Source organism: Silurus aristotelis (assembly GCF_946808225.1).
Source record: "Silurus aristotelis genome assembly, chromosome: 11".
NCBI classification, from domain to species: domain Eukaryota; kingdom Metazoa; phylum Chordata; class Actinopteri; order Siluriformes; family Siluridae; genus Silurus; species Silurus aristotelis.
Genome location: NC_139584.1, coordinates 11,939,380 through 11,965,981, shown reverse-complemented (window position 1 = coordinate 11,965,981; position 26,602 = coordinate 11,939,380). Strand labels below are relative to the sequence as shown.

The window sequence follows — 26,602 nt, the reverse complement described above, 5'->3', positions numbered from 1 at the left end:
TAATGTAGAAACAGGCTTATTTTTTTCCTTCTTGGAACTGAGTGTGTATGTGAGAGTGTGTGTGAGGGGGTTGTGTTTGGCATGGATAGATTGAGTTAATGCCTTTAAAAGCTTTGAGCTGTTTTCGCTGAGCTGAGTATCTCCTATATTTCACATCATGTTCTATTTTCTCTGCCTTTCTTAAGGAAAATGTTTTAAAGTACGTGGAGAAATACAAATATTCACTAATTTTGTGCAAGTTTTATGTTTAGTTTGAGCACATCCTGCAGTTCAAATGAATGCATCATGGTTAAAACTGATCAACTGTCAATATTCAACAAATATCAACATTTAGCTGTATAAAATCAAATTTAAGAGAATCTAATAAAATATTTGTCACATACACATTCACACAGAGTATGACATAATATTAAATGCTTTTTTGACTGTCCAACTTGTAAAAATGAAATATAAATACAATACAATATAAAAATAAAAAGTGTATACACATACATGAATTAAACAGAAGGGATTGATGGATATGTATAACAGATATAGACAGAAGTACAGCTTAAAGTGAGCCAGCATGATTGTGATTGTCATTAAAGTGTCCATGTGCTGGTATTAAAATGTAAAAGTGAAATGGTATAAAGTGACGCTGTGCTAGTCTAGTCCAGAGTTAGAGTGGCTAGGTCCAGAGGTAGTTTTTTCCACTAGTGCAAATAATAGTGAACAATTGTAAATATTTGTACATCATGTTATAGCTAAAAACAGAAGGGTTTACTATATAAATCTCAAACCTTACCCTCTACCATGTTCTCTCCAGATATGAAGAAGAGCACTGATTTAGTGCAGTACCAACTTGTACTCCTAGTATATCTTTCTGATGGAGACTACCAAAGATATTACGGCCTAGATGGGACATCCTCAAGAAGTTGGACATTTTTATTAAATGCAGCAATTGTTCTAATGATACATGATATGATAATGATACATTCTATTAAATCCCTGTAACCTTTGGTATAATCTATTCATTTATCATCTGTAACTGATTTATCTTGGCTAGGGTCGTGGTAGACACAGAGCTTATCATATAAACACTGGGCATGAGGTGGGAATATACCCTGAAGTAAAGTTTTCCTTTTCTATGATGGTCAAAACATGAACGGGTCTTACATTTTAGTGTTAACGTCTAAAAAAAAAAAAGACAAGTTTTAAGGAAGGTGATAGTTCTTTGGAAAGGCTTTATTCAGACTTCTGCTTTCTGCCTTTCAATGAAAGATTGTTTTACACGTATGTGTGAGAGTGCATGGTTATCAATATCATGGAGTGAAGAAGTTTCAAGTGGGTGTGTAGCTGTGGTCCAGTTTAGTTATTAGTTCTTCCTTTCTGTCTTCTGGAAAGCAAACAGTGCACAGCCAAACCATGGTCATCTATCACCTCTACAAATATATTAAGCTGTGCCATTGTTGGCCTTGTTCACTACTGTCTCTTGTTCTACCCTCTACCCCTCCTTCTCCTTCCCCCCCCCTGTGTGTGTTCTGTGTCTAACGGACTGTGTTTTGGATGTTCTATCCCGGCAGCCAGAGACGCAGATGAGAGGGAGAAGTGGATCCACGCATTAGAGGGGACAATTCTGCGTCACGCTCTCCAGCTACGGGTAAGAGTTTTCTGCTTTCTGTCCACATTCCTGAATTATTTTGTATACTCAAAGTCGTTCATCAGGCTTAAACATGAATGGAAGCAACATATGTGATGAGTCAACCAGGAATTGCTGCATGGTCCTGTTCAGTTAGTGATAGGGATAATTATATTAACCTTATTTGTAACATATTTAAAGATTTAAATATTAAAAACCAGAGATGCCTGTTGAAATATTCTGTATTTGCGATGCAAGACCGAGAGGATGGTTATGGATAAACATGGCATACAGACACTCAAAAATATGCTGTTTAATTCTTGCCGTATAGATGCATTGAAAATCTAGTTAGAGATTAGAGAAGTTGTTTGGGGAATAGGTGTGTCTATTTACGTACACTCAACTTCAGAATACTAGTAATGTTCCACAAACATCAAGTGTAAATTAAAAAAAAAAAAAAAAAGACACATTAATTGCTTTCCTTCTGCTATAGACTTGCTTATGCTGCACATGAGCTTGTACGGTTGAAATCTCAGTTTAACAAATGAGCTCTGTGGATAATATTTTTCTGAGAAAGTAATATATTAAACGGGTACATTAGTTAATCCTGATGGTGCCTTTTTAATAATTAATTTTAAGTCATATTTCACCTCGCCGATAAAACCCACACTGAGCAGCTAGTATAAATGGACAGCTCAAACTTATGGATCACTGTTTATCTGTTTCAGATTTTCCTGTTTGTTTTAAATGTGACCGTGATAATATTGTGCAATGGATTTATTTGAAGAAAGTTTAAAATCATGATCTTATGTTAAATGCACATGAGGTGCCGTGGTTTATAATAATGGGCAATACAACGTCCTTGCAAGATCGAAACTGTACTGGCACAGTGTAGATGATGTAATAAGCAAAATTATATATAAAAAAAAAATAAATTAAGCATCATTATTCCATGATTGGAAGTTGTTGTAAATGTGAGCAGTTCTGATACTAGAACTGCTTGAGACAATTAAAAACCCTACAAATATACTATGTGAGCATTGAGTTTGAATGTGTAATCTTCTATTTATCATTTATGCAATGAAACACAAAACTGTCCTTTGTGCTCTTTCCTGTTTTAGTTCTGTATATTTGTGTATTGTTTAATGCCACATTATTCCTTGGAGGCAAATATGAAGACTTCACCCTAGTGCTGGTTCACATGCAAACGCGCACACACACACACACACACACACACACACACACACACACACAATGCCATGACATGAATACGTGCTTGCAGATGGATAAATCAGCCATAAAGAGTGAGAGAGTGAGATTGAGTGAGTGTATGGTGTGTGTGTGTGTATATATATATGTATGTGTGTATATATACATACACAGACACACACCAAGCACAGAGCAATTATTTATTGCTACAAAGCTTCTCTTTTTTCTTCTGTTTTGTTCCTCTCCTTTTTAAAGCATTTTGAAAAGATTTCATCTTCCTTGTGTCCTGCTCAATGTGAATAATTTTGCTGACTGACTAAGTGCATGAATCGACTTGCCTGGCAATATGAATCCTTCCTGTCACATGACCGGAAAACCCTTAATGATCCAATCCCAACTCAGCAGACTTAGCCAGTCTCTCTTGTGCAGCAAATGACTAGCCAATCAGAGCAGATGCATTTATATGTTTGACCCACTGAGGGGAGTTCCTTATCTTTTTTTTTTTTTTATTTGAGGAAGTCTGCACTTCCTGTCATGAGTTTCTTAAAAACTTGTGTGTTCCTCATGTAGTAGAGGAGTAAACATTCGCACATTTAAGTTACTGTTGTTTTGGAGGTGGATACAGAGGTCGACGACGGAGAAAGATTTGACTTGTACAGACAGCTTGGGCGTAATTTTTTGCTGGGACAGAGACCGGGAAACTGTTGGCTTCTCTAATGTCCCAGTTTAGCAGAATTCCTGTGAGTATTTTTGTTGGAGATTTAGTGTAAATATCTCTTTAAAGTGGGTTTGTTTGTTTTAAACGTGAATATCAGGGTATTCCGTATGACATGCATGTTCAAAACTTGAATGTGTGTTTATGTTCTATGGGTATGTTCCTTTGTGTGTGCTTGTGTACATATGTTTGCTCATGTTTGAATATTGATTAGGTTCTGGTTAAGGATGGTGTTTTCAAAACAAGTTTTTGTTTTAACATGCTAAGTAGAGACAACCAGAGGTGCTAGCAAATGTTCTTGTTAGTTTGATCGGCCTAGTTGACTCAGGCTTGACTGTGAGTCAGGCTTTCTACAGTTTATACAGCCATTTCCTGTTTTTATTTTTTTTTTTTTTTTCTTAAGCCCTAAAAGTGCAGGTGTTCAAACGGTTAGTCACTAGCATTCTGTTAGCACCTGCTTTTCTACTCATGTTTTAACAAAGCGTTAAGATTTTTTAGATACATTCCACAGAATATATCGTTTTCTTTTTGGCTGATGACATGAATTTTACATAAAAAATTCAGCAAGTCTCTTTTTACTGCAGCCACTAAGCATTAACCTCATAAAATGACAAACTCGCAGTTCACACCGGGTTTTCCATGCATTTTTTTTTTATTTTTATTTTTTTACATTTTTGTGCTTCAAGGCAAATTGTGTTTTTTTTTGCAAATTCTAAGGGAAAGAAAATGCTAAAGTATAAATGGTTCTTAAAAACAAGTGTTTTCATCTGTTTCAACTGACCTTTCCTCACACTGTACAGCTTTTCTTGAAAAGTCTGACTTGTAAATGTTCTTGTAAGTATATCTGTCACCAAATCAACTCCTTCTTCTCTGTTAGCCATAAAAAAAAAAATATTAAATTCACATGAATAGATATTTAATTTTGCACACCGTTAAATCAAAAGACGTGAAAATATCAACTTTATTGTGCATTTGCTAATGACCCCAATGCCGTGCACTTCTAGATGCCGTCAACCTGAAATCGGATTGGTTAAAATAGCAGCCTTCAAGCAGCATGGCTGAACGCTGCAAGCACCCGCAGTGGTGATTTTAAAGTTTTCATCGCAGATTTTGATGCTGGCAATAAACAATGTAACGGCTGAAATCTAACTGAATAGAAACTCCAACATAAACAGACACTCCTTGTAGCAGCACACCCAAGAGAACAATTATGGAATGAAGATAATAGATTATTGTATAATAGATTATTGCCAATTTTATTAACAAAAATATATTTAAATGTAAGTCGGTCATTTTGATAGACTTTAGGTTAGCAGAAAAGGTTTTGCTGGCCCTTATGACCTGCTGCTGATAATGTATATAAACATAAACAAAATGATTATAATCTGATTAGATCTGCATCGGTTTTCTGGGAGGAGATACATTTTATAACAGCGTGACACACAGGTTAAATTTATGTTGAGGTCCCCTTGTGGAATGCAACTGCACATCTGGGGAAAGTTAGTATAGTGTATATGTCGACCTGTATGTATATAGATAATGAAATGAACACCCAAAGTATGGAAAATCAGACAGTTAGTAATTTGAACTGTAAAGCAGCAATACTACCCCCTGTGCCAACAATATATATATTAAAATAATTATTTATATAAACAATAAATGTAAGGTTGGATCGACACTGGGATGCATGTCAAATATTTCCCAGAGATTAATTGAGGATGAACTACAAGCAGAATATAGAAACCTTTACAATTTTAAAAGATTTTCACTTTTTGGGTTATTCCTAAACAATTAATTTTATTGTTACCATAGTAGAAGGTGATTAAAGGTACATTAATTATCAGTATAATGTGTACATTTTATGGTATTTCTCAGTGTTGGGCTAATGCCGTCATTAAACATGCACATTAGTTTTATGGTAAGCAAACGAGGTCATCTTGTGTTTCCTGGCAGGCTATTAATAAAATTATGGTGATCTACCATCGCGGTCAAATGCGTACTTTCTCACATATAATGACAAAACCTTACAGAAACATGGCTTGTGAGTCGGAGTACCTCAGAAGATCTGTATTACAAGAAGGCACTTCCTGGTCCCAACCCAATGCTTAGCTCAGCCAACTGTTGCTCCTAGTGGAGATTTGCTCGCTATTGCTACAGAGGAGACTTTGACCTCTTCTATAAACTGTTTTCAGCTTTTATTTGGAGTGCAGTAAAATGGCAGGGAGGTGTCAATGGCTTTTCTTCATGTCCCTGTGACGAGGTTCCATTTGCCCAGTTCCCGCCCTGGAGGTCAACAAAAAGTTGCTCGAGTACCTCTACGCAGGACAGACTCCAGATTGGGGAGTACTTTATATTTTATTATTAATATTTAGCTGTTGCATTGACTCTTTTTACAATAGCTGCTAATATGCTGGTTAGTTTAGCCACATCTCTGGAATTCTCTTCTTCCTGTACTATCAGTGCAGACAATTTGTTTTTCGAACAAAACAATTGTCTGTATGGCTGTACTGTAGTGAATGGTTGCTGAATACTTTGTGTTAGAATGAGTCTTTAAAGATGGAATTGTGTGTAAGTTTGTTTGTACCTGAGCTCAAATAGAAATGTATACTGTTGGCACACAATTTGTTCATTGCCAACTGTCACCAGGATAGTGGCTTTATTTGCATTGTAGTTGACTTGATTCTAACTAGCTTGCTAACAAACTTAACCATGTTTATACAATATCACAACTAACTTGCTTGCTAGTAACCTTAAGTGTTTTTTACATTATACATTAGTTTAAAATGACTTATTTTGTTGTAATTACATGATATAATTGGTCTCAAATGAGCTAGCTCATTAATTAGCTTGGCTAGCTATGTAATGAATAACACTTTAGACCCTGTTAAAAGAAATGTTGCACACCTGAAGGGTATTATTTTTCATACAAAAGCATGTTCTGGAGAGTGTCATCTGCTTATGCTGCAGCGAATTGCCAATATATACAATGATTTATTAATGCCACATTCGGCTATCGCTTTCTCGCCCATCTCACCCTCGTGCTCACTCTCATGCACCTACTCACTCACCCGCATTCACTCTCATTCTCACACTCGCTCTCTTGTATATTTTAATATAAACTGCACCTTGTCATTTTACAGAACAAATGGTGGAAATGGAGAGCAGGCCAGAGACCAAGATCGTTTGTTTTACAGCCTAGGAAGCTTCCAGAAATGTTAAAAACATTTTAGATCAAATAGATGACCATGATTCAGTGATTCTAAGAATTACATTGTTCAACAAAAGCCCAATTCTAAATCCATTTATTAGTGTTGGATTATGTAATGCATTTACTCTAAAAATCTCAGTGTATAACGTAACATAGAAACAATAACATTAAAAGGATTGCATTAATATTAACATTTTTGCTAGGTCGTACCACCTGTGCTAAAATAGGAATAATGTGCACATTCTGACCAATAAGACTATAGCATTCAGCTGTACTGTGAAAGGGTTCTATTATAAAAATTTACTACTAAGCCAGAAACATTAGTGTTCAGCAAGTAATCTTGTCATCAAAATGGTCCAAAAATAATTTGCTCACCAATTATTTAGTGTTAGTTATTGTAATGCAATTGATTTGTGTCGTAACTACTGTGTACTTAAGTTACACTTAATCGCTTCCCAGTTTGCCTTATTTAAGTGTTAAGTGCGTTTGTAATAAACAGATTTTACTTTAGATTCATGACCTACAGGATTCTCCTTAACAGGAATTGAGAGCACTCAGTGAGTGAAATCTGAAAGACAGCATGTGACAAGTGGATGGGGCTTTCAGGTGTTGTCGGCCCATTTTAGAGTGTTCAGATCAGTCCAGATTCATAAAAGTACTGGCTTATTTGCCCTTATTTTGTATTTATATGTGATACCTTGTGTGTAAAATATGCTACACAGAACATAAGTATAATAGAGTATGCACAAGTATAATTAAGGTAAACGTCACTGGATACTGTGGCAACATATCATTGTGTAGAGAAAAAAAATTATCTCTGTAAAAGAGTTAATTGTTTTTACTTTGAAATCTCCTTTTTTTTTAATTTAAATTTATTTAAAATAAAATTTCTATTTTGTCGATAGTAATTTCCTTTATTCTATTAGGGAATGAGGGAACTCATATTCTGGCTCTTTTTTTTCCCAACCTCCATATTCCACTGCTGTCCTGCTACATTGATATAATATTTTGAAACATATTGTAGCATTTATCCAGTGTATTAGCCTACAGTTCTACAGTTAAATCTAACTGTGGCGGCCTTTCCTCAGTTTTATTGCTGTTTAAATGCTATTCTAACGGAAATTAAGCTAATCTCATTAGCATGTAGAAGAGAACAGCCTGGGGTCAGTACTGCTTGCTCCCCTGGCCTTTTCTTGAAAGTGGAAGCGAAACATGACAAAGGGAAGCACAGCATGAAGGTGTTTCAGGCAAGTGCAGTAATTTAAAACAATCTCTCCTGCTCTCAATTACAGGAGGCAGAGACTGCGATTGTTCCAAGCGTTCAAGACTTTGACAAAAAGCTCGCTGAAGCAGATGCTTATTTACAGATACTGATTGACCAACTAAAGGTAAGCTTTTTTTGTTTGCAGGCATGTTTTAGAGGTCCGTAACAAGTATTACCAGGGTGTGTCTGTCTGTGTGTATCTGTGTGCGTTTTACCATGAAATTACGTTATTAGCATAGTGTTATTGGACTTTGTTTTTCATCATCTAGCTTGTCTGTTCTGTTTTCTGTCATCCTCTAGCTCTTTGATGAAAAGATAAAAGACTGCAAAGATGAAGAGTCGCGCAAAGTAAGTCATTATCATTTCGTCTGATGACATGTTTATTTTATACAGCAAGAGTTTTTCTCTCCAAACCTGAGTGGCCAATGTTTTGTTAATACTCCTTCTGATAGTTAAAATACATTGGTGTAACATTACATTGCATTTAATATTGCAAAACAGCTTCTACAATTAGAGGGCTATACAGAGTTTCAGTAATCTGGGAATCACACAAATTTCCACACTGTATCTTCACCTTTTCACTTCCCGTTTAAAACTTTTTTGCTTAGTTTTTTTAAACTGAACTGTTGTTCATGGTTCCTGTACTGGAATAGGTATTGGTATTAACAGCTTTAGACTATTTCTTCTAATCATGTCCTCCTTTTATGTTAAAGAAAATTGAGAACTTGAAAGAAACAACTTGTGTAAGTATATGTCCTAATGACTTCTTTATTGTTTGTCCTTTAGTAGAACATTAATAGCAAAATGTCTGACGTATATATTTTTTTTTTAATTTTTTTTTTATTTAGAGTATGGTAGAATCTATCAAGCACTGCATAGTACTGCTTCAAATTGCCAAGGTAAAAACTTTTTTGTTACGAATCAGTAGTGCAATGTGAGTGTGTGTAATCCTTTGTAATCCATGTCAGTTAGAGATGGCACAGTACAACATTATTTTTATCTTTTTTTATTTTACTTTTTTTTTTTTTTTTTTTATGTTTAACCACTATTGAAATAGATGATACTACTGATACTAATTCGATTTGCTTTATGCTTTAGAAGGAGCGATTTTATTTACTCAAGATATTTCGTGAGGTCAGACACCAATGTCACGCGAGAAGGCCTAGAGCACAATTTAGTGCAGGCCACTCTAATTTCTTCACTCCAGACTTGGCAAAGCGTGTCTTTTATAAAGTTTGCTTTGTGAACAAGTACATTGTCATGCCGGAACATGTTTTAGAGTCTTATTTCAGTGGAGGAAAATTGTAATGCCTAAGCAAACAAAAATATCTATTGTATTCCTCCAAATTTTTGGTATCAGTTTGGAAAAGAACCATGAGTCGTTCTGTAATAGTCAGATGTCCACATGCTTTTGCCAATATAGCATATAGGATATTGGATGGAGCAAGTAGAAAATATCTAATCACTGTTTAATTTTAGCTAGCATATTAGCTTCTTAATGAATCAGACTGTATTTTTCCTCAGATTTTTTTACCATCTAGACACTAATACTGAATGTTTTATTGGTGCCATCTCTAAGTGCAGTAGTTTTCCACTTGCCTGTGATTGCTCAGATTAGTTTGTTTCTACAGGTTCCATTGAAATGGTTTGGAGAGGTGCCCAAAAGCCTAAAATATTCATATATATATATATATATATATATATATATATATATATATATATATATATATATATATATATATATATATATATATATATATATATATTATTTGTTCTATAGCATGCTGATATCTTAGTAACAGAACCAATTAAGAATTTTTATTGCGACTAAAGAAGGGTAGTGTTGTTGAGAAAGTAAATAATGCTTGAGATGGTTCACCTATGTTACTGAGCTGCACATTCTCCAATACATGTTTTCTTTTTAAAATTTTAAGGATCAGAGTAATGAACAGCAACACGCAAACGGAGTGATAGTAAGTTGTGCCTTCCTCAACCATGGATCAATCTAATTCGAAACATTTTCTTTCTCTTTGCTCTGGAAACTCTTCTTCACTTTGGGACAATTTGACTTGGCAACAAGTGCATGTTTTTCTCTTTTGGAAATTGGCTCTGCACATCTTTTCCTATTGCTCTCACTTTCATCATACTCTGTCAAAAGTGACAGCATTTTTTACAAATATTCTATCGAATGAGATGTTGCAAACATATCCGTAATGATATATAACTGAGCCAATCAGGTCATCTTCACTGATTATATGACCTCCACATGCACATTAACTGCACATTTAAAAAAAAAACCTAACGATCCTTCCTCCACCATCATTGCTTACTCAGGCATTTCAGGACTAATAGATCACAGACTATTTAGTGGCTGTCCACCCCAAACTGCACATCACATCAGTAACTGATCCAACATTTACATTTGATTTAACAATGATCAGTCTTTTAGTATTTGACATTGCACTCAATTTTGTCTTTAATTTGACAAAAAAAAAAGCCTTCCAATCAGGGATATATCTCTTGATACCTTAGACTTACACTTGTTCATTAATTTACTCATTTATATTCTGTAACTGCTTTATCCTGGTCAGGGTCATGGTGGGTCCAGAACTTTAGTTGAAGTGCATCTTGGATGGAATGCCAGGCCATTGCAGGGCACTTTGCACACATACATTTTCATACCTAGGTGTAATTTAGGATGGTCAATCCACCTACCAGCATGGTTAGAGATTGAAAGAAGCAAGAGAACATTAACAAAACTCACACACAAAATCAAAGGGATGCATAACTATGCACAGTAAATTTGCTTTTGCCAATATAGCATATAGGATATTGGATGGAGTAAATTTGTAAATTGAGTTCAGGATTGAACCAAGAACCTAATATGGCATCTGACTATGTGTAACATATTACATAATTATAAAAATAAAACGTGATCTTACACAATCCAGACTAATATTCAAAGTAAATAAGAAGCACTTTTGTAATGGACTCAACTATAAGAAGCTATAGTGTTAACCCAATCAATCTATACCCTCCTTAACCTTCTCTTTTTGCTCTCCATGTCACCTCGCCAGTTGGTTTAAGCCAATTTTACCTGCCTCCCATCACCATAAGTCAAATTTTTCTAATTGGATTTTAATTAAAAGTGACTGGCACAATTCACCATATGGAAAAACTGGGGAGACTGTTCCAATTGCAAACACATAATCAGGACTGAATGTCTCGGAAGGAAAAAAAAACCTCTCCAAATTGCATTCGTGTTGATGGCTGCCATCATAACCCTGCTCCAGTAAACAGACAGGTTTCACTTCATGCTAAATTCCCTTCCATTTTCCTTCTGTTGCATGTTTTCCCATTTTCCTTCATTTCTTGAATGTACAGCTGCTGTAAGGTCTGCACAATGGATACCGCAGAAAATGATTTACCTGCATCATATGTCCAGTCTTAGTATAATGGACTTCACTTGTCACCATGGATGCTGAGCTAACAGCCTGTATTTGAGTCTCCTCTGCTTGTGTGTGTGTGTGTGTATGTGTGTGTGTGTGTGTATTGGTGCATTAAAAATGTAGAGTGTTGCTGTAGTGATTGTTGTATAATTAGATTGTGTGTCTAGTGCAATGACCCAAACAAGATCAAACTGCAGCTTTATAAATACCCATTAATGTACCATTCTGCAGAATGATTTATTGCAGGTCTTAATTATCACAACATAAACGAGTCATTTGTAATCTGTTCACCTTAGCCGTATATGTTCAAACGGAAAGAGTACATTTTAGCTTTTATCCCAATTTAATAAACCTGTTTTCTGCACCTCTTTAAAATAGAATAAAACCCACCATTCTGCTGAATAGAATCATCTGCTGTAATATGAAATATAGCTTCTCAGATAGAAATAGATAGCATTCATTTCTAGAGAATGAGGAGAAACATTGTAGAAGAGATGTCCTCTGAGAGTGCGTGTGTGTGTGTTTCCTGTGTTACCTTACAGAGCACCATAAACCCAGTGGATGGAGTTCACCAACCCAGCCCCCTGGATGCCTCTGTAGTCAGTGCCGTTGCCATGCCAACGCAGACCACCCTCCCCACAGGTATTACCTTGTTCTCTCTTAATTTCACTTATGCACACTTTCAGATCTTCTATTTCTTTGCCTTGCTGTAAACAAGTAGTCAATTTACTCTAATGCAAAACTAATATGAATATACAAATATCCTTTCTACATGACTTATATTATATATAATGATATGGTTATATTGTTTTATATTGTAATTATATAGTTATAGAAAAACAAATATAACCTTATGTTGTGGCCAAATGCAGGCATGTGTGTTGAGAGGATACCACGTGTGTGTCTGTGTGTGTTCAAACATGTAGATGGGGCTCAGGTGTGTAAAGCAGAACAGAGACCTTCTTCTCTTCCCATGGGTCCCGTCGTCACGGTGATGGGCAGCCTTCAGACGCCCACCCCAAACAGCACAGGTACAGATTGCAATTCTAAGATGTTATGTAATGGAAAAGTACAGACATGATTATATCTTAGCTCATGTCCTGGCAAGATGCTATAAAGGAAAAAAATAAATACGTGTGAAACAGAAAAATAAATAAAATGAAAAGAAGCCATTGCTTGGCTAACTCTCTAAAGAGGGAAAAAAGGTTTCAGAAAAATTAATGCTTAAAAGGCTTATATTTTATTGTTCAATTTATTGCTTAACAATTACCAAAATCATGTTTTTTTGGCCTATAACATACTTTTAACACCATCATAAATATATTTTCATCAAAATAACTTTAAGTGTTTTATTTACATTTGTAAAGACCATCTTCTTAGAAAAATAATGTTTGCTAGGAGCCAGTGAGGTCAGTCTGCCTAAAAATATCCAAATACATGATATATGTAAATATGTTATACTAAGTAAAGGGTTTTCCCCACCTGTCTTATATATTAGCATAATCAAATTGCATTCTTTTCCATGTGGTTGGCAGACAACCCTTTGTTATGTAAATGTAAAGGTGCCAATATAAGTTCATTAAAGACCAAGCATTGCACCAAGCATGTCCCCAAAAATGATCAAGTATACCCAGATTAAATCTAATAACCAAACAAGAATTTTCAAGCTGATTGTTAAACTATTTCTAATTTTGTTTCAATTAAATTTAATATACATGACATAAACCCCCGAATGTGTTTGGTCAGTTCCTTGCATTTGTACTTTCCCATGTCTAATATGAGTGTGTAGCACCTCTCTGCAGTGAATCTCAGCTCTATTCTAACAGTCATTAGTGCTGCTTAAGTCACACTTCCTATACTTTTGCTGAAATGGTGCAAGAAGTAATGAGCTCTATAGAGAGTGCAGCCTGAAAACTGCAAACTAAACAGAGGAGGAGGAGATGAGTGGTCCTTTAGTATGCATTAAGTAGATGGGTAGAGGTAGGTATGGTTCATCTATACTTAGTCATATAATATGTTTTTTTTCCTGCCAGAATACATTTTCGACATGGTTTTAATGCTTGAATAAACAAAAGAATGGTGGTACCAAATGATAAGTGAAATGATAAATATTTAATGATTTGCTAATTAGCATCACAGTGCCATATTGGAATTAATAGCTCATTAGTTAAGGCTTCTAGCAATTAGGTGTTTTTTTTTGTGTGACTGTTGGGTTTTTGAGTGCCATTAGCATACTTGGGCATTGCTCACTTGGATGATTGTAGCTGCCAAATGTAAGAAATATTATCCACGGTATTTAAAATGTTCCATACCATTTACTTATTTTTTTTTTTTTCTTTTGTGTGTGTATAGGGAGTGGTCCTTCTGCACCCAGTAGCAGTGTCACTTCCCCCAGTCACATGAATGTGCCAGCCCACACTGTCCCAGATTTCTCCTACTCCAGCAGTGAGGATGAATTTTACGACGCTGATGAATTTTACCAGAGCAGTGTCTCACCGAAACACTGCATTGAGTGAGTTTGAATGTGTACACACAGACACACACAGACACACACACACACACACACACACACAGACACACACACACACACACACACACACACACACACACACACATAAATACAGATCTGTTACCAAAATAGTGCATAGAGATAATTATACATTAATCCCACACAGGTTATTCTACAAACAATGGATTGAACTCAATTACTAACAATGGTTAAACAAGAGACCTCCCTAATTGCAGCATGATATTACACACATTTTTATTTTACACCATATGGCTTTGCAGACACACACTGTGTAGGCAGTAGAGTGTAGTATTGTTTTACATTTGTTGCTTTTGGCTACAGCCCTTCCAGGACCCCTGCTGTTAACAGTGAAGGAAATGCAGCTCTCAAGCGACCGGACACCACCGAATCCCTTAACTCTTCTATGTCCAATGGCACAACTGATGCAGGTATTTGAAGATATATACATGACTAAAAAAAGAAAGGAAAAGAAAGTTTCCTGCAGTTTTTGGTCCCTCTATTGAATCTGGACATGAAAATATATAAGGTTGCGTTTTAACCCAAAGTCCAGGTAAAGCTGGATCTGATTCAACTCCTATCATCCCTAAGCCTAACCCACTCAATGCTGCACTGCGTGAACAACACATTCTACACTATTATCCACACACACACACACACACACACACACACACACACACACACACACACACACACACACACACACGTCACTCACACTCTGACCAACAGGACATTTGTCTTGGTTCCATCAACTTTGTAGTGTTAGGAGATCAATCAGGACAGACTCAACACTATGGACTTTTTTGTTCTGCCACAAAGGGTACTTGAAAACATAGCTGCATACTTCTACACACACAATGATGATGAGTATCCAATAAGTAACATGGTATACTAAAAATCAGGCAAATTGAAAATGATTGCATTTATGCATAGGTGAAAAAGGGCATCTGATGGGACACTGTTTTCAGTATGACCACACCTCCTCTTTGTTACAGTGAATAAAAAAAGATGCCTGGTTGTGTGTGTATATAGGACTACATATAAGTATTAAATTTGTCATTTTTAATGAGAAGAGATTAATAATTTAATAAAAAATACAACTGCAAGCAATGCCTTTAATGTACTTTCAAGCAGTTTAAATGTACACTGATCATTCACCCACTTGATAAGGTCCAAAAGTGTACTGCAATACATTTACAGGTTACAAGTGTATTTGCCAGATGGTTTATATGATAAAAACAGGTTACCGGTATGTACGCTGGCGATCAAAATTAGAGAACAATTTATAAACAATTGAATAATTCTGAAATAATGTCATCTTCACTGCTCAACAGTTGAGGGAGTTTTTGTCCTGTCTATACCATGCCAACACATTTTCCACAAAATAACTAAGGCATTTAAAAAAAACATTATTTTCCAGAAAGCACACTGATCAAAATTAGAGAACACTTTCAGATACCTCCCAGTTATTGGTGTTAATCTGGCACCTGGTGCTAATTTCCTTGATTATCTGTTAACCCCTATTTAACTGGCAGCCTACCTTCCAGTTTCACTGACTCTGCAAGATAGTGGGCCGTTCTAAAGTGACTGAAAGCCTCCGGCAGCAGGTTGGTCGTTCCAAATCTGTGATTCGAAGAATATTAAATCTTTACAACATCACAAACTTATTCAAGTCCACTAAGAAGGCTGGTTGTCCACGGAAGAGCAGTGAAGATGACATTATTTTAGAATTGTTAAATTGTTTATAAATTGTTCTCTAATTTTGATCGCCAGTGTATGGTATTAAAAAATTATAAAGCTATAAACAGATATTTAAGTAAATGCAAAAGTTATAACTATAATAGCAAATATACTACATTGATACAATCTCACACTTTCACTTTTCCTTTTAAACCATACATCTGCACAAGCGTTTAGTGTAATGCCATATACATTCAAATAATTATAAGGAAGGTCAACACATAGTTATCAAATACCTTAAAAGTTATTCCCACATAAATTACATTTTATACAAATAAGTCAAATGTGTTTAATATAAAACCAATATGAGGAGAGATATGTAAAGTAAAATATTTAGGATTGACATCCAGCTGCCGGAAATACTGATGAGGTTTGTAAAGGGAGCTGATACTTTGACCCTCCTATTTTCACTAATGCAATTTATTATTCAGGGTTTAAGTTTATATGGTAGCCAGTCATATAGTATGCCAGAGATGGTATTGTTTGCTTTTTTTTTTTTTCACTGCTATCATGTATACCAGTATGCATGCTTGTGAATAGCTAACCACAACGGAATCCCCGTTTTCATTTGCATGGGTAATGAACCATTTATTTATGGTGTAATTGGATCCCACATAATAGCATTTTCCGTAGTATCGTTTGACATCTCATGTATGTCATGTGATCGCATGGAAAATGTACAAGCACACACGTCTACCCATAATACTAAACTTCCACTATTGACCTCTTCACCTGCTATACATCCGTTTAGACCTCGACTGTAAGTGCAGAATTTCATACATGAATACTTGCATTTGAAAATCGCTAGCAGATTACGCACACGCGCGCGCGCACGCACACGTACCCATTTACAGGTACACTGAACCTTGATATGTGGAGCACATGGTTATGTGCGCTCAGTCTGAATTACTGTGTGTTTTGTCTTGCTCAGATCAGTATGACAGTCATGATGAGCGGGATGACGATGGTGAGGGAGAGTCGGTGGAGGAACACAAGAGCGTCATTATGCATCTGCTTTCACAAGTCCGATTAGGAATGGACCTCACCAAAGTAATTCTTGACCCTACTTCTATATGCCTACTGCTCCCTTTCTTTGTCTGTCCTCTCTCTATGAACTTGAAAATGTCTTCCCTAGGTGGTTTTACCTACATTCATCTTGGAGAGAAGGTCGTTGCTGGAGATGTATGCAGACTTCTTTGCACATCCAGATCTTTTCGTCAGGTAAAGCATTCAACTGTGTTTTGCACCTAGATGTCCAGAGAATGTGAAAGTGGTCTGCTGTGTGAAGGAAAAAGATGATCTTACAGCATAGAAAAAACATCCGGGGAAGTTGTGTGCTTCCAACTTTGTAGTAGAAATTGGGAAAAGTGGATGTATATTCTAAAACTATAAGAACTCAATTTAATGTTGAGAATGAGGTATGTGCTTTTGTGACCTACATAAAAAAAATATATTAACTCATTGTTTTTGTCTGTTTATCCTCAGCATTGCAGAACAGTCAGAGCCCCGGGAGCGCATGGCGCAGGTGGTGAGGTGGTATCTTTCAGCCTTTCACGCTGGACGGAAAGGCTCTGTGGCTAAGAAACCATACAACCCTATACTGGGAGAGGTATTCTATTGCCACTGGGACCTTCCTTCAGATACAGAGGAGCCTGCTTCTGGGGTATGTATGGGATAATATGAAATTTGTCAATACAAATAAACCAGGAATTTGTTCATCTAATGTTTATTTCCGGACTATTAAGTGCACTCAAATATAAGCCGCACCCACTGAATTTGACAAAGATTATTATTTTGACCATAAATACGCCGCACCTGTCCATAAGCCCCAGGTGTCTACATTGAAACTAATGAACTTTACACAGGCTTTAACGAAAGACAGTGCCTGTAACATGGCTTGTATCTAAACAGTAGCCTACCAAGAAAGTCATTGGTCACTGTCTTCCTCCTTCCTTTCACAACAATTTCAGTTTATCTTTTGGCATCATCGTGCGTTTAAAAATCAACATCGGTGAGTCTTTTCTCCCGATGCCGTGCAGCTCAGAACACAGGTGAAGTGCGTTTTTTTTTTTCCCATGCCCGGTTGTTTTCAGCGTGACGAATGATTCGCATAATCCTGTTTACAGTCTGAGTGAGCGGCAGGTCAAACGTCAGAGGAACCTCATCCATATTTATGATGTGGTGCGGCCTGATTCAGTGGGAGCGCCTCTGCTTTTAATATAAAGAATTTCATTGGTTCACTTGAACCCGTTCGGCAATTTCATTAGTCTAATTTTATGGGACACAGTTTTTTGGCATGAAGCTTGTGAAACCGGGAAAAATCCATAAATTAGCCGCTTCATTGTTTAAGCCGCGGGGTTCAAAGCGTGGGAAAAAAGTAGCGGCTTATAGTCCGGAAAATAGGGTACTATGTTCACATGTTGGTAATGGATGCTTTCTACTTTTCCTGTCTTATGAAAACTGTTATTGCTGTATGATGAGTTGGATTTGCAGTTCTTCTTCTGGTACTTGAAATATGTGTGACTAGTATTTCTTTATTCCTAAAAGCAAACGTATATAAATACTTGACATACAAGACAATAAGAGCGAGTATGAACCTGTTTCCATTTTCAATTAACCATATCTTTTTAAGTAAATGAGCACCCACAGGTGTGTACGTTACCATGGTAATTTGAAGATCATGATTTTACTGGATTATCTATTCAAATTAATGCAATATTCTGCCAAATCACCATAGCAACATTTATTGGTTCAGCTCAGCAGTAATAATCTGTTACACCTTACCTTGCCAACATGTGAACACAGACTAACACTTCAAATAGTGGCTTTTTTCAAACGAACATGTGCTTTTTTGGACAGGAACCTATGTCAGAAGGGCCAGTGCCATATTGTAGCAGGGGCAGTGTGTCATTTGTGGCAGAGCAGGTTTCACACCACCCACCAAGTAAGTACTCCATTTTAATACCTACAAACAAACAAAAAGCCTCTAACCACATTGCTGTTGAAGTGGTCAAGAAAACTCTATTTAACTATGTGGCCATCTAAATATTTATTTTATTAAATATTGAAGTAATAAAATAATTAACAAACAAAATAATAATAATAATAATAATAATAAATGAAAGGATAAGTATTATGATGATTGATAGTCCTGCACCAAGGAAACTGTTATTATAGCAGCTGTAAACCTGTATAGACTACAAGAACAGTTGTTTTGTCTCTTGAGGAAACCTCTGAAGTGATGCTTATTTCTGGCTTTGCTGTTGCAGTATCTGCCTTCTATGCTGAGTGTATAAGCAAGAAAATTCAGTTCAATGCACATATTTGGACCAAATCCAAGTTCCTTGGCATGTCCATTGGTGTACACAATATTGGCCAAGGTAGGCAAAGAGACAGACACTTTATGACTATGTTTGGGTATAACGGTGCTAATGCATCTTTTCCTGATCTTTTCTTGTCTGCTGCAGGCTGTGTATCTTGTCTAGAACATGATGAACACTACATTTTGACTTTCCCAAATGGCTATGGCAGGTGAGGATTCAACCATTTGGTTCTCCATCCTCACATCACATGAAGAGATTTTCTGTGTTTTGTGCCTCAGTGGGATGCTGTCTTTCATTATCCCGCATGTGCCCCTGCAGATCGATCCTGACCGTTCCATGGGTGGAATTAGGTGGAGAGTGCAATATTTCCTGCTCCAAATCTGGCTACAGTGCCAACATAGTGTTCCACACCAAACCTTTTTATGGGGGAAAGAAACACAGAATAACTGCAGACATATTGTGAGTGCATTTTGCAGTAAACAGTAAAATATATTTGTCATGGTTTATGATGTCTCTATCCCTGTATGCCCTGACATATTCACACTCTTGCAGTGGCCCCAATGATAAGAAATCATTCTGCTCCATTGAAGGGGAATGGAATGGAGTAATGTATGCAAAATGGGCTTCTGGGGTAAGTCAGATGAGAAAGAGCAACCTTTTGATTGTAATATTTACAAAAAATACTTTTGTGTAAGCAAACTTTATTATGTGTATATATTATATTTGCTTTTTGTGTCTTAGGAAAACACTGTGTTTATTGACACAAGAAAAATTGGCATTATTAAAAAGAAGGTGCGAAAGTTGGAGGATCAGTTAGAATATGAATCAAGGTGGTGAGTATCTTCTCTCATTTACATTGGTGACTTTTGCCCAGGATGTCCCAATAGACTCCATACCTATATTAACACAACACTTTTAGGAAATTAACACTTTTTATTGCATTGTAACTTTAATTACAAAACACCCTGTAGAACTCTTTGCCATCCCCAATTTGTTTATTTACCAATTCCCGATGACTAATTTGTAGTTTGCTCAGGGGGAAGTACTAGGTGCCCTCCTAACATGAGGTTACAAAAGCCCACACATGATTAGTGTCACTCTGACTGATGGCACAGAAAGTATCCCTCCCACACAAAGAGCACAGTTTTTGCTGTCGGTGGCATCGTCAGGCACTTTTCTGTTGCAACTCAGAAATGCTCAATCATTTTGTATAGTTAACTTGCTACATGCTTTTCAGACCTTTTGGATACCAAAATCTGTATAGATACCCATACCTTTATAAGCACATACTTATCTGGATAATTCATAAACTGTTATGATTATAAATGATTGTGTTTATTGCAGCAACATAGCTTTTTATTCCTCAGAAAATACATTATATTAAGAGTACATTATTTATAAGTGTATGTTTTTGAATTATCGGCAGGTTTGAGTAAATTATTCAGTTTAAGTGACCAGTTAAACATTTTAATGATTATAAGAACTCATTGATATAACCTCTTTTAATCAAAGACTTGGCTATAATTAAAGAGAGCTAGGAGTTCTTAGACCTCACTTTAAAACTCATTAGTTTACTGAATACAGATGGACCCCAAAGTACGACTAGATAGGGACCGAAAAACCGGTTGTATTCGAGAAGAGTGACTACTAAATGAAAAACATTTTTTAAAAAAAATGTACATAGTACAAATAAAGAAAAATAAAGTGTACTTATACCTTAGTCATTCTAAACTGAGAGGGATTTTAATATTTTGGACAATTCTTTATTACAGTTCTGTTGTTGTTTACAACATTATATAAGATAATAATATGTAGGCTATTATGGCTGCTTCTTTAATGATTATTTGTAATGCCAGCTATTTTTCCTTTGGCTTGTCAGTCTGTGGAAGGATGTGACGTTGAACCTAAAGCTGAAAGACATTGATGCTGCCACAGAGGCCAAGCACCGTCTGGAAGAGAAACAGAGGGCTGAGGCCAGGGAGAGGAAGGAGAAGGAGGTTCAGTGGGAGACAAGAGTGAGTTGGTTTCCGGTCTTTGAATGTGTTTTTTGATGTCAATTGATGTTTTTAAAGAAGGCAATTTACTCTTTTTAAAAAGACTCTTTCTATTTTTCCCTGATGTTGGATTGTTTTTCTTTCTTGCAGCTGTTCCATGAGGATGGTGAATGCTGGGTTTACGACGAACCTCTTCTGAAGAGAATGGCCTCACTACGACACTAGTGCAGCCTCTCTGCAACAATGGAGTCTGAGAGAAGAACTCTTTTACAATTCACCTTTCATGTGAAGCCTTGGAATGACTGATGAATGAACATTTACACAGCTTTGCATTTTGGAAATGAATGATAAGAACTAGACTCTATACAAGTAAATATCAAATAAAAACAAAAAAGTACTCCTTCCTCGCCAACTGCACCACTTCCATGCTCCACTGCTCCTTCTAATGGAAAAAATCCCACACCACAGAAATACACTGAGGTAGTTAATGGCTCCTTAAGCCAAACGAACGCTTTTGTTTCGACAGGGTGGGGCATTCCCACAGGCATGAGTCTCCCACTGCGGAGTAGAAGGGGTTTTAATCGAACAAACTAAAAACAGCGTTCTGTATCTCAGGGAATCAGGTGACTGAGGAATGAAGGCTGTATCTCCTGATGTTTAAAAGCCTTGGGTGGAACTGCAACATGGAAGAACTTGGCTCGCCTACAGCTAGCTACAGATATTTATATATACATCTATAGAACTTACAATTATATATTATATAATGTCCTTTTTTGAATTTTTGTTCATCTGCAATAGTAATGGTTTGAAAGTATGAATTTGAAAATGTCAGCATAACAACCATTCCATTTACTTCCCCTCTCTTTCTCTCTCTCTCTCTCTGTCTCTGAGTCATTAACTAGAGAAAAAAACTCATGCTCTTGTCCTTTTAAAAGGTTATCGCATTATGTGTAGCTGCAAATGAGGACCAGTTAAGAAAGGAAAAATTACAAATGAGCAGGTTACATCTGAAGAATTGCTATCTCCACTTGATACATGATCATGCTGAAAGTCCATTCCAATTCAACTACTCTTTGTTTTAAATGAGTAAGTTAGTTGTTTTTTTGTTTTGTTTTTTAGCGCTGTCCAATGGATGTATGAATGCATAATTATGCAACATATGCAGGGTATGCCATGTAATAAGCCAATGGTAATCTTTAAATGCCTGAAATAAACATCTTTCATTTCTATCCCTCTCTCCCCTCCTCTAGATTTGCATTTTTATTCTATCTTTAATTATAACAGATGTTACCAAATACCTAAACATATCTATTACCTAAAAAATCTTAATTGTAATATTTTGAAAACGGTTTTAATTCGGTTTATGGTCTTCAGATGGACTCTACAGGCATAATGTAAGTCTAAAAGTAAAGCAATGCTGTAGTACAGCCATTAGGATCAACACTATGACAGAGTGTTGAACTTTGCACTTGTGTTGATTTCATGGGTAGGATGGTGTTGAGAAGGATTCTTCATTTTCAGCAAACATAGTGAATTAAGGTGGACAGAAAATAGATTATTAAAAAAAACATTTTCTTATGTTTGTAAAATTGATATCGAGGCCTTGCCATATACATACATTTATTTCACTGTCATGCAGTGTTGCTTTGCAAAAGCAGTCTATAAATTGTTTTCCTCTCATTTTGACATAACCACTGATTGTACCGAATTTTCATGTTTATTGATGCAAAAATATTAAATCTCAATGAGACCAACCTGAGTGTCTTTTTATTTATATATATATATATATATATATATATATATATATATATATATATATATATATATATATATATATATTAATATAATTTGACTGAGATGTGTTGTGTTATTTATTAATTACCGAGAACAGCAACTTGATGTGTTATTCTGTTTAAACAATGAAATACTAATGATGTTACTTTGAATGAGTCATTTGTATGAACCGGCTCGCATTGCTAAAGATTCGGAATATATATATATATATATATATATATATATATATATATATATATATATATATATATATATATATATATAACATACTGAATTTGTGTCCGATTGCATGTAGCTTGTGGAGTTATAGGATAAATTTTTGAAAGACTTTTGCTTCAAACTAATACAAACACGATAATATCGAATCAGGAATATGAAGTGCATTTAAAAAGGCAACTATGTAATACCGTGAACATTAGATTTCAAATTGCTAGCACAAACAACTAGTCTGAAGATTTTAAAATCATTTGGCCAGAGAGATATAAATATGTTAAATAACATACTGTACATCAGTGTATAATAGTGTACCTTCAGGGTCAGCAAGGCCTTATCTTCATTATCTTCTTCTTTCGGCTGCTCCCATTAGGGGTCTGTTACAGTGTGCAGTGTGTAGGAGAGAAATGAGTACAGGTGTGTACCTTGTAATTAAACAAAATGTAAACAATAAGGTTTACAAAACAGCAATAGCAGCAGTCAAAAAGATGTGCAAAAACAGCATGTAAACAGTTTGTATAATAAAGTGATATAATGTGGGTGCTGCTGGGACATGGATGTGTGAAGTGAGTACGAGTGTGTGTTAAGTCCGGGTTGTAGAGATCAGGAGGATCATGGAAGATCCATCGATGATTGGTCGCTCTGTGTTCTTCTGAAGTCAACAACCATCTCATTCGTTTTGTCAACGTTCAGAGACAGGTTGTTGGCTCTACACCAGGCTGTTAACTGGTGCCCCTTCTCTCTGTATGCTGACTCATCATTTTTGTTGATGAGACCCACCACGGTCATGTCATCGGTGATGATGTGATTCAACTTGATGATGTGATTCGAGCTGTGCATTGCTACACAATCGTAAGTCAGCAGAGTGAACAGCAGTGGACTAAGCACACAGCCCTGAAGGGCCCAAGTGCTCAGTGTGGTGGTGCTGGAGATGCTGTTTCCCAGTCTAAATGAAGCTTATTTATGCACTTACACCCAGACAGTAAACCATTACAGTAGTCTAATCTAGATGTAACAAAAGCATGAACTAGTTTTTCTGCATGAAGGTGAAAGAAGGCGATCCTGGTAATATTATTCACGTGAGCCTCAAAGAAAAGACAAGGGTCGAAAATCACACCAAGGTTTTTGACTGCTGTACACACTGAGATAGAAACACCATTCAGAGATGCTATGTAATTGGAACGTTTACTTCTAGCTGCACGTGGTCCTAGTAAAAGTACTACAATGGACGCGAATACCATATTTATGTATAATTTCACCCAGAGGCAGCATATATAAAGAGAAAAGCAGTGGGCCTAAGACAAATCCTTTGCGGAACACCAAACTTTACCTCAGAGATTGTGGAGAACCATTTATATCAACAAACTGATTGCGATCAGTCAAATAAGACCTAAACCAGGAGAGAGCTGTTCCCTTTATTCCAATAACATTCTCAAGTCTAGTAAGAAGTATAGTATGATTAATGGTGTCAAAAGCTGCATTAAAGTCGAACAAAACAAATAAAGAGACAAGACCCTGATCAGAGGCCAATAACGGGTCATTTACCACCTTAACCTACGCCGTCTCTCTGTGCTAATATGAGCCCTAAATCCTGACTGATACATTTAAAAAAATTTATTCCTAAGTAGATGTGAGCATAACTGCTGTGCTACAACCTTTTCTAAAATCTTGGAGATAGATTTTAGAAAACTGCCAGTTTGAAGGATTAAGGTACATAACCAGTGTTAATGGAAGAGTTTATCAATTTTAAAACAGGTTCAATTACCTCTGGAATTATCTGTTTGAAGAAACTTGTAGACAACAAACAAGAATGCAGGTTGATGATTTTGATGAGGAAATAAATGAAATTAAGTCATTCTCTTGAATAGGAGTCAAACATTGTAATTGATTACACTGCTGTCTACAAAGTTATTTATAAAATTGTTTGGATTTATATTAATCGTCTGGATTTCTTGCCTGATGTTTTCAACTTTATTATTATTGATAAAACTCGCTGCTGTAGCTGACGTGAATGTACACTTAACATGGTAACGTGGTGAGGTACTAATGCAATGACTGAGGCAGATTATAAAAAAATGAGGTAATGGTCTGACACAACTGCTGCCCATAAGGAGTCTTCCTGATTATTGAAATTAATATTAAAGTCACCAACAATTAAAGCTTTGTTTAAAGAAGTAACTAACTTTGTGATGAAATCTGTAAATTCTATGAGAAAATCAGGGTAGGGTTCTGGGGGTCTATGAATAATAATTAATGGAATTGACTGACTAGACTTACTTTTGGTCACTAAATATTTTATGTTGGTGTAAAGAATTTCAAATGTTTTACATAAGTGTTTAGTCTTTTGTGTGACGCTTAGATTATTATTATTATAAATAGCTGCCTCCTCTGCATCTGTTTCTGTCAAACACATTATTTTGAACTCCTAGTCGGTAATAATTTAGTTTATAGTAAGCGCTTTTGATGTGAGAGATCTAATATTCAACAATCCTATATTTAAATCAGAGGTGCTGGCTGTGCATTCAGTCCTATTTAATTTAATGTTAATCAGATTACTTAAACAGACTTACTGAGAATTCCTACATTTTGGTTTTGCTTGGGGGACAGACACAGTCTCAATTTGGTGGATCCTGAGTGACGACTTTGGGCAGCTAGCTGACGGTCGGTTTAGCTTGTTTGTCTGCTCCCTGGCCTTGGCTCTGGACAGTCACTTGTTAACTAGTGTTCTGAGACTATGACCTATACTACAAGAAATAAAAGAAGCAGGACCTTCCCGAGTGGGATGGATACCATCCCACCCTAACAGGCCAGCCTTGCCCTCAAAATTGCTCCAATTATTTATGAAGCTCACATGGTTTTGGAGCACCACTCGGACATCCAGCAGTTCAGCTGTAGGCTACATCGCCACATCGCATTGGGGTGGGGCCAGAGCATGTTACTGCATCGGACATTGCCTTCGCTAATTTACACACCTCTATTATATTTAGTATCCCCTGACTGTCGAAGGCATATATCATTAGCACCTGTGTGAAAAATCTTAAAGAACCAGTGCTTTTCTAAAAACCTGGGCTGACCTGCTATGTCCGGCGCACTGGCTCCCGGTATACATATGACCTGTGCTGCTAGTGCCCTTAAAGGTCTAGCTAATTTCATGTGCCTCAGAATAGAGTCTCCTATAAACAGAGCTCTTTCAGATTTCTCAGCGGGTGCTTCACTAAGAAGAGCAAACCTGTTGGACACGTGAAGTGGAGAGGAATGGTGCTCCCGTGGACGAGCCTTAGCGTTAGCTTTGGCTTTGCGAGTATGCCGCCGAGTCGTCACCCACTCGCCCCGCTGCGAGGGCTTTAATGCCGGAGTCAGGGGAATCCTAAATTCACCTAAGGCATCCAGACTTTCCCCGACAGAACCTGGACTGCTCTCGCACTCACTACTTCTCTCTAGACTCTGGATACGCTCATCTAATGCTAAACTCTTCTCCGTCAAAGAGCAAACTAACTTACACTTCCATATTTATTATCACCCATTCAAACTTCCAGCTTCACGTTCAT

The 26,602-nt window shown here is 36.5% G+C and overlaps 1 protein-coding gene across 5 annotated transcripts in view; it reads left to right on the top strand.

Annotated features, from left to right (window-relative positions):
* Window positions 1-22,801, top strand: part of osbpl9 (oxysterol binding protein-like 9) — a 30,496-nt gene extending 7,695 nt beyond the window's left edge. Inside the window, exons 4-24 of one of the 5 annotated variants that reach the window (XM_083553800.1) lie at window positions 1,563-1,639; window positions 8,043-8,138; window positions 8,315-8,362; window positions 8,728-8,757; window positions 8,863-8,913; window positions 9,949-9,987; window positions 12,006-12,105; window positions 12,390-12,494; window positions 13,816-13,975; window positions 14,315-14,421; window positions 16,662-16,780; window positions 16,866-16,951; window positions 17,216-17,393; window positions 18,590-18,674; window positions 19,000-19,110; window positions 19,198-19,261; window positions 19,372-19,512; window positions 19,606-19,684; window positions 19,795-19,886; window positions 20,933-21,068; window positions 21,198-22,801. In XM_083553800.1, coding sequence (XP_083409926.1) covers window positions 1,563-1,639; window positions 8,043-8,138; window positions 8,315-8,362; window positions 8,728-8,757; window positions 8,863-8,913; window positions 9,949-9,987; window positions 12,006-12,105; window positions 12,390-12,494; window positions 13,816-13,975; window positions 14,315-14,421; window positions 16,662-16,780; window positions 16,866-16,951; window positions 17,216-17,393; window positions 18,590-18,674; window positions 19,000-19,110; window positions 19,198-19,261; window positions 19,372-19,512; window positions 19,606-19,684; window positions 19,795-19,886; window positions 20,933-21,068; window positions 21,198-21,272 — 1,979 coding nt within the window. In that variant the 3' untranslated portion in view covers window positions 21,273-22,801. Of the gene's footprint in view, window positions 1-1,562; window positions 1,640-3,341; window positions 3,568-8,042; window positions 8,139-8,314; window positions 8,363-8,727; window positions 8,758-8,862; window positions 8,914-9,948; window positions 10,812-10,856; window positions 12,106-12,389; window positions 12,495-13,815; window positions 13,976-14,314; window positions 14,422-16,661; window positions 16,781-16,865; window positions 16,952-17,215; window positions 17,394-18,589; window positions 18,675-18,999; window positions 19,111-19,197; window positions 19,262-19,371; window positions 19,513-19,605; window positions 19,685-19,794; window positions 19,887-20,932; window positions 21,069-21,197 lie in introns of those variants that run through there. The other 4 variants (XM_083553802.1, XM_083553801.1, XM_083553803.1 and 1 more) reach the window with 4 other exon arrangements.
* The last annotated feature ends 3,801 nt before the right edge of the window (window positions 22,802-26,602 follow it).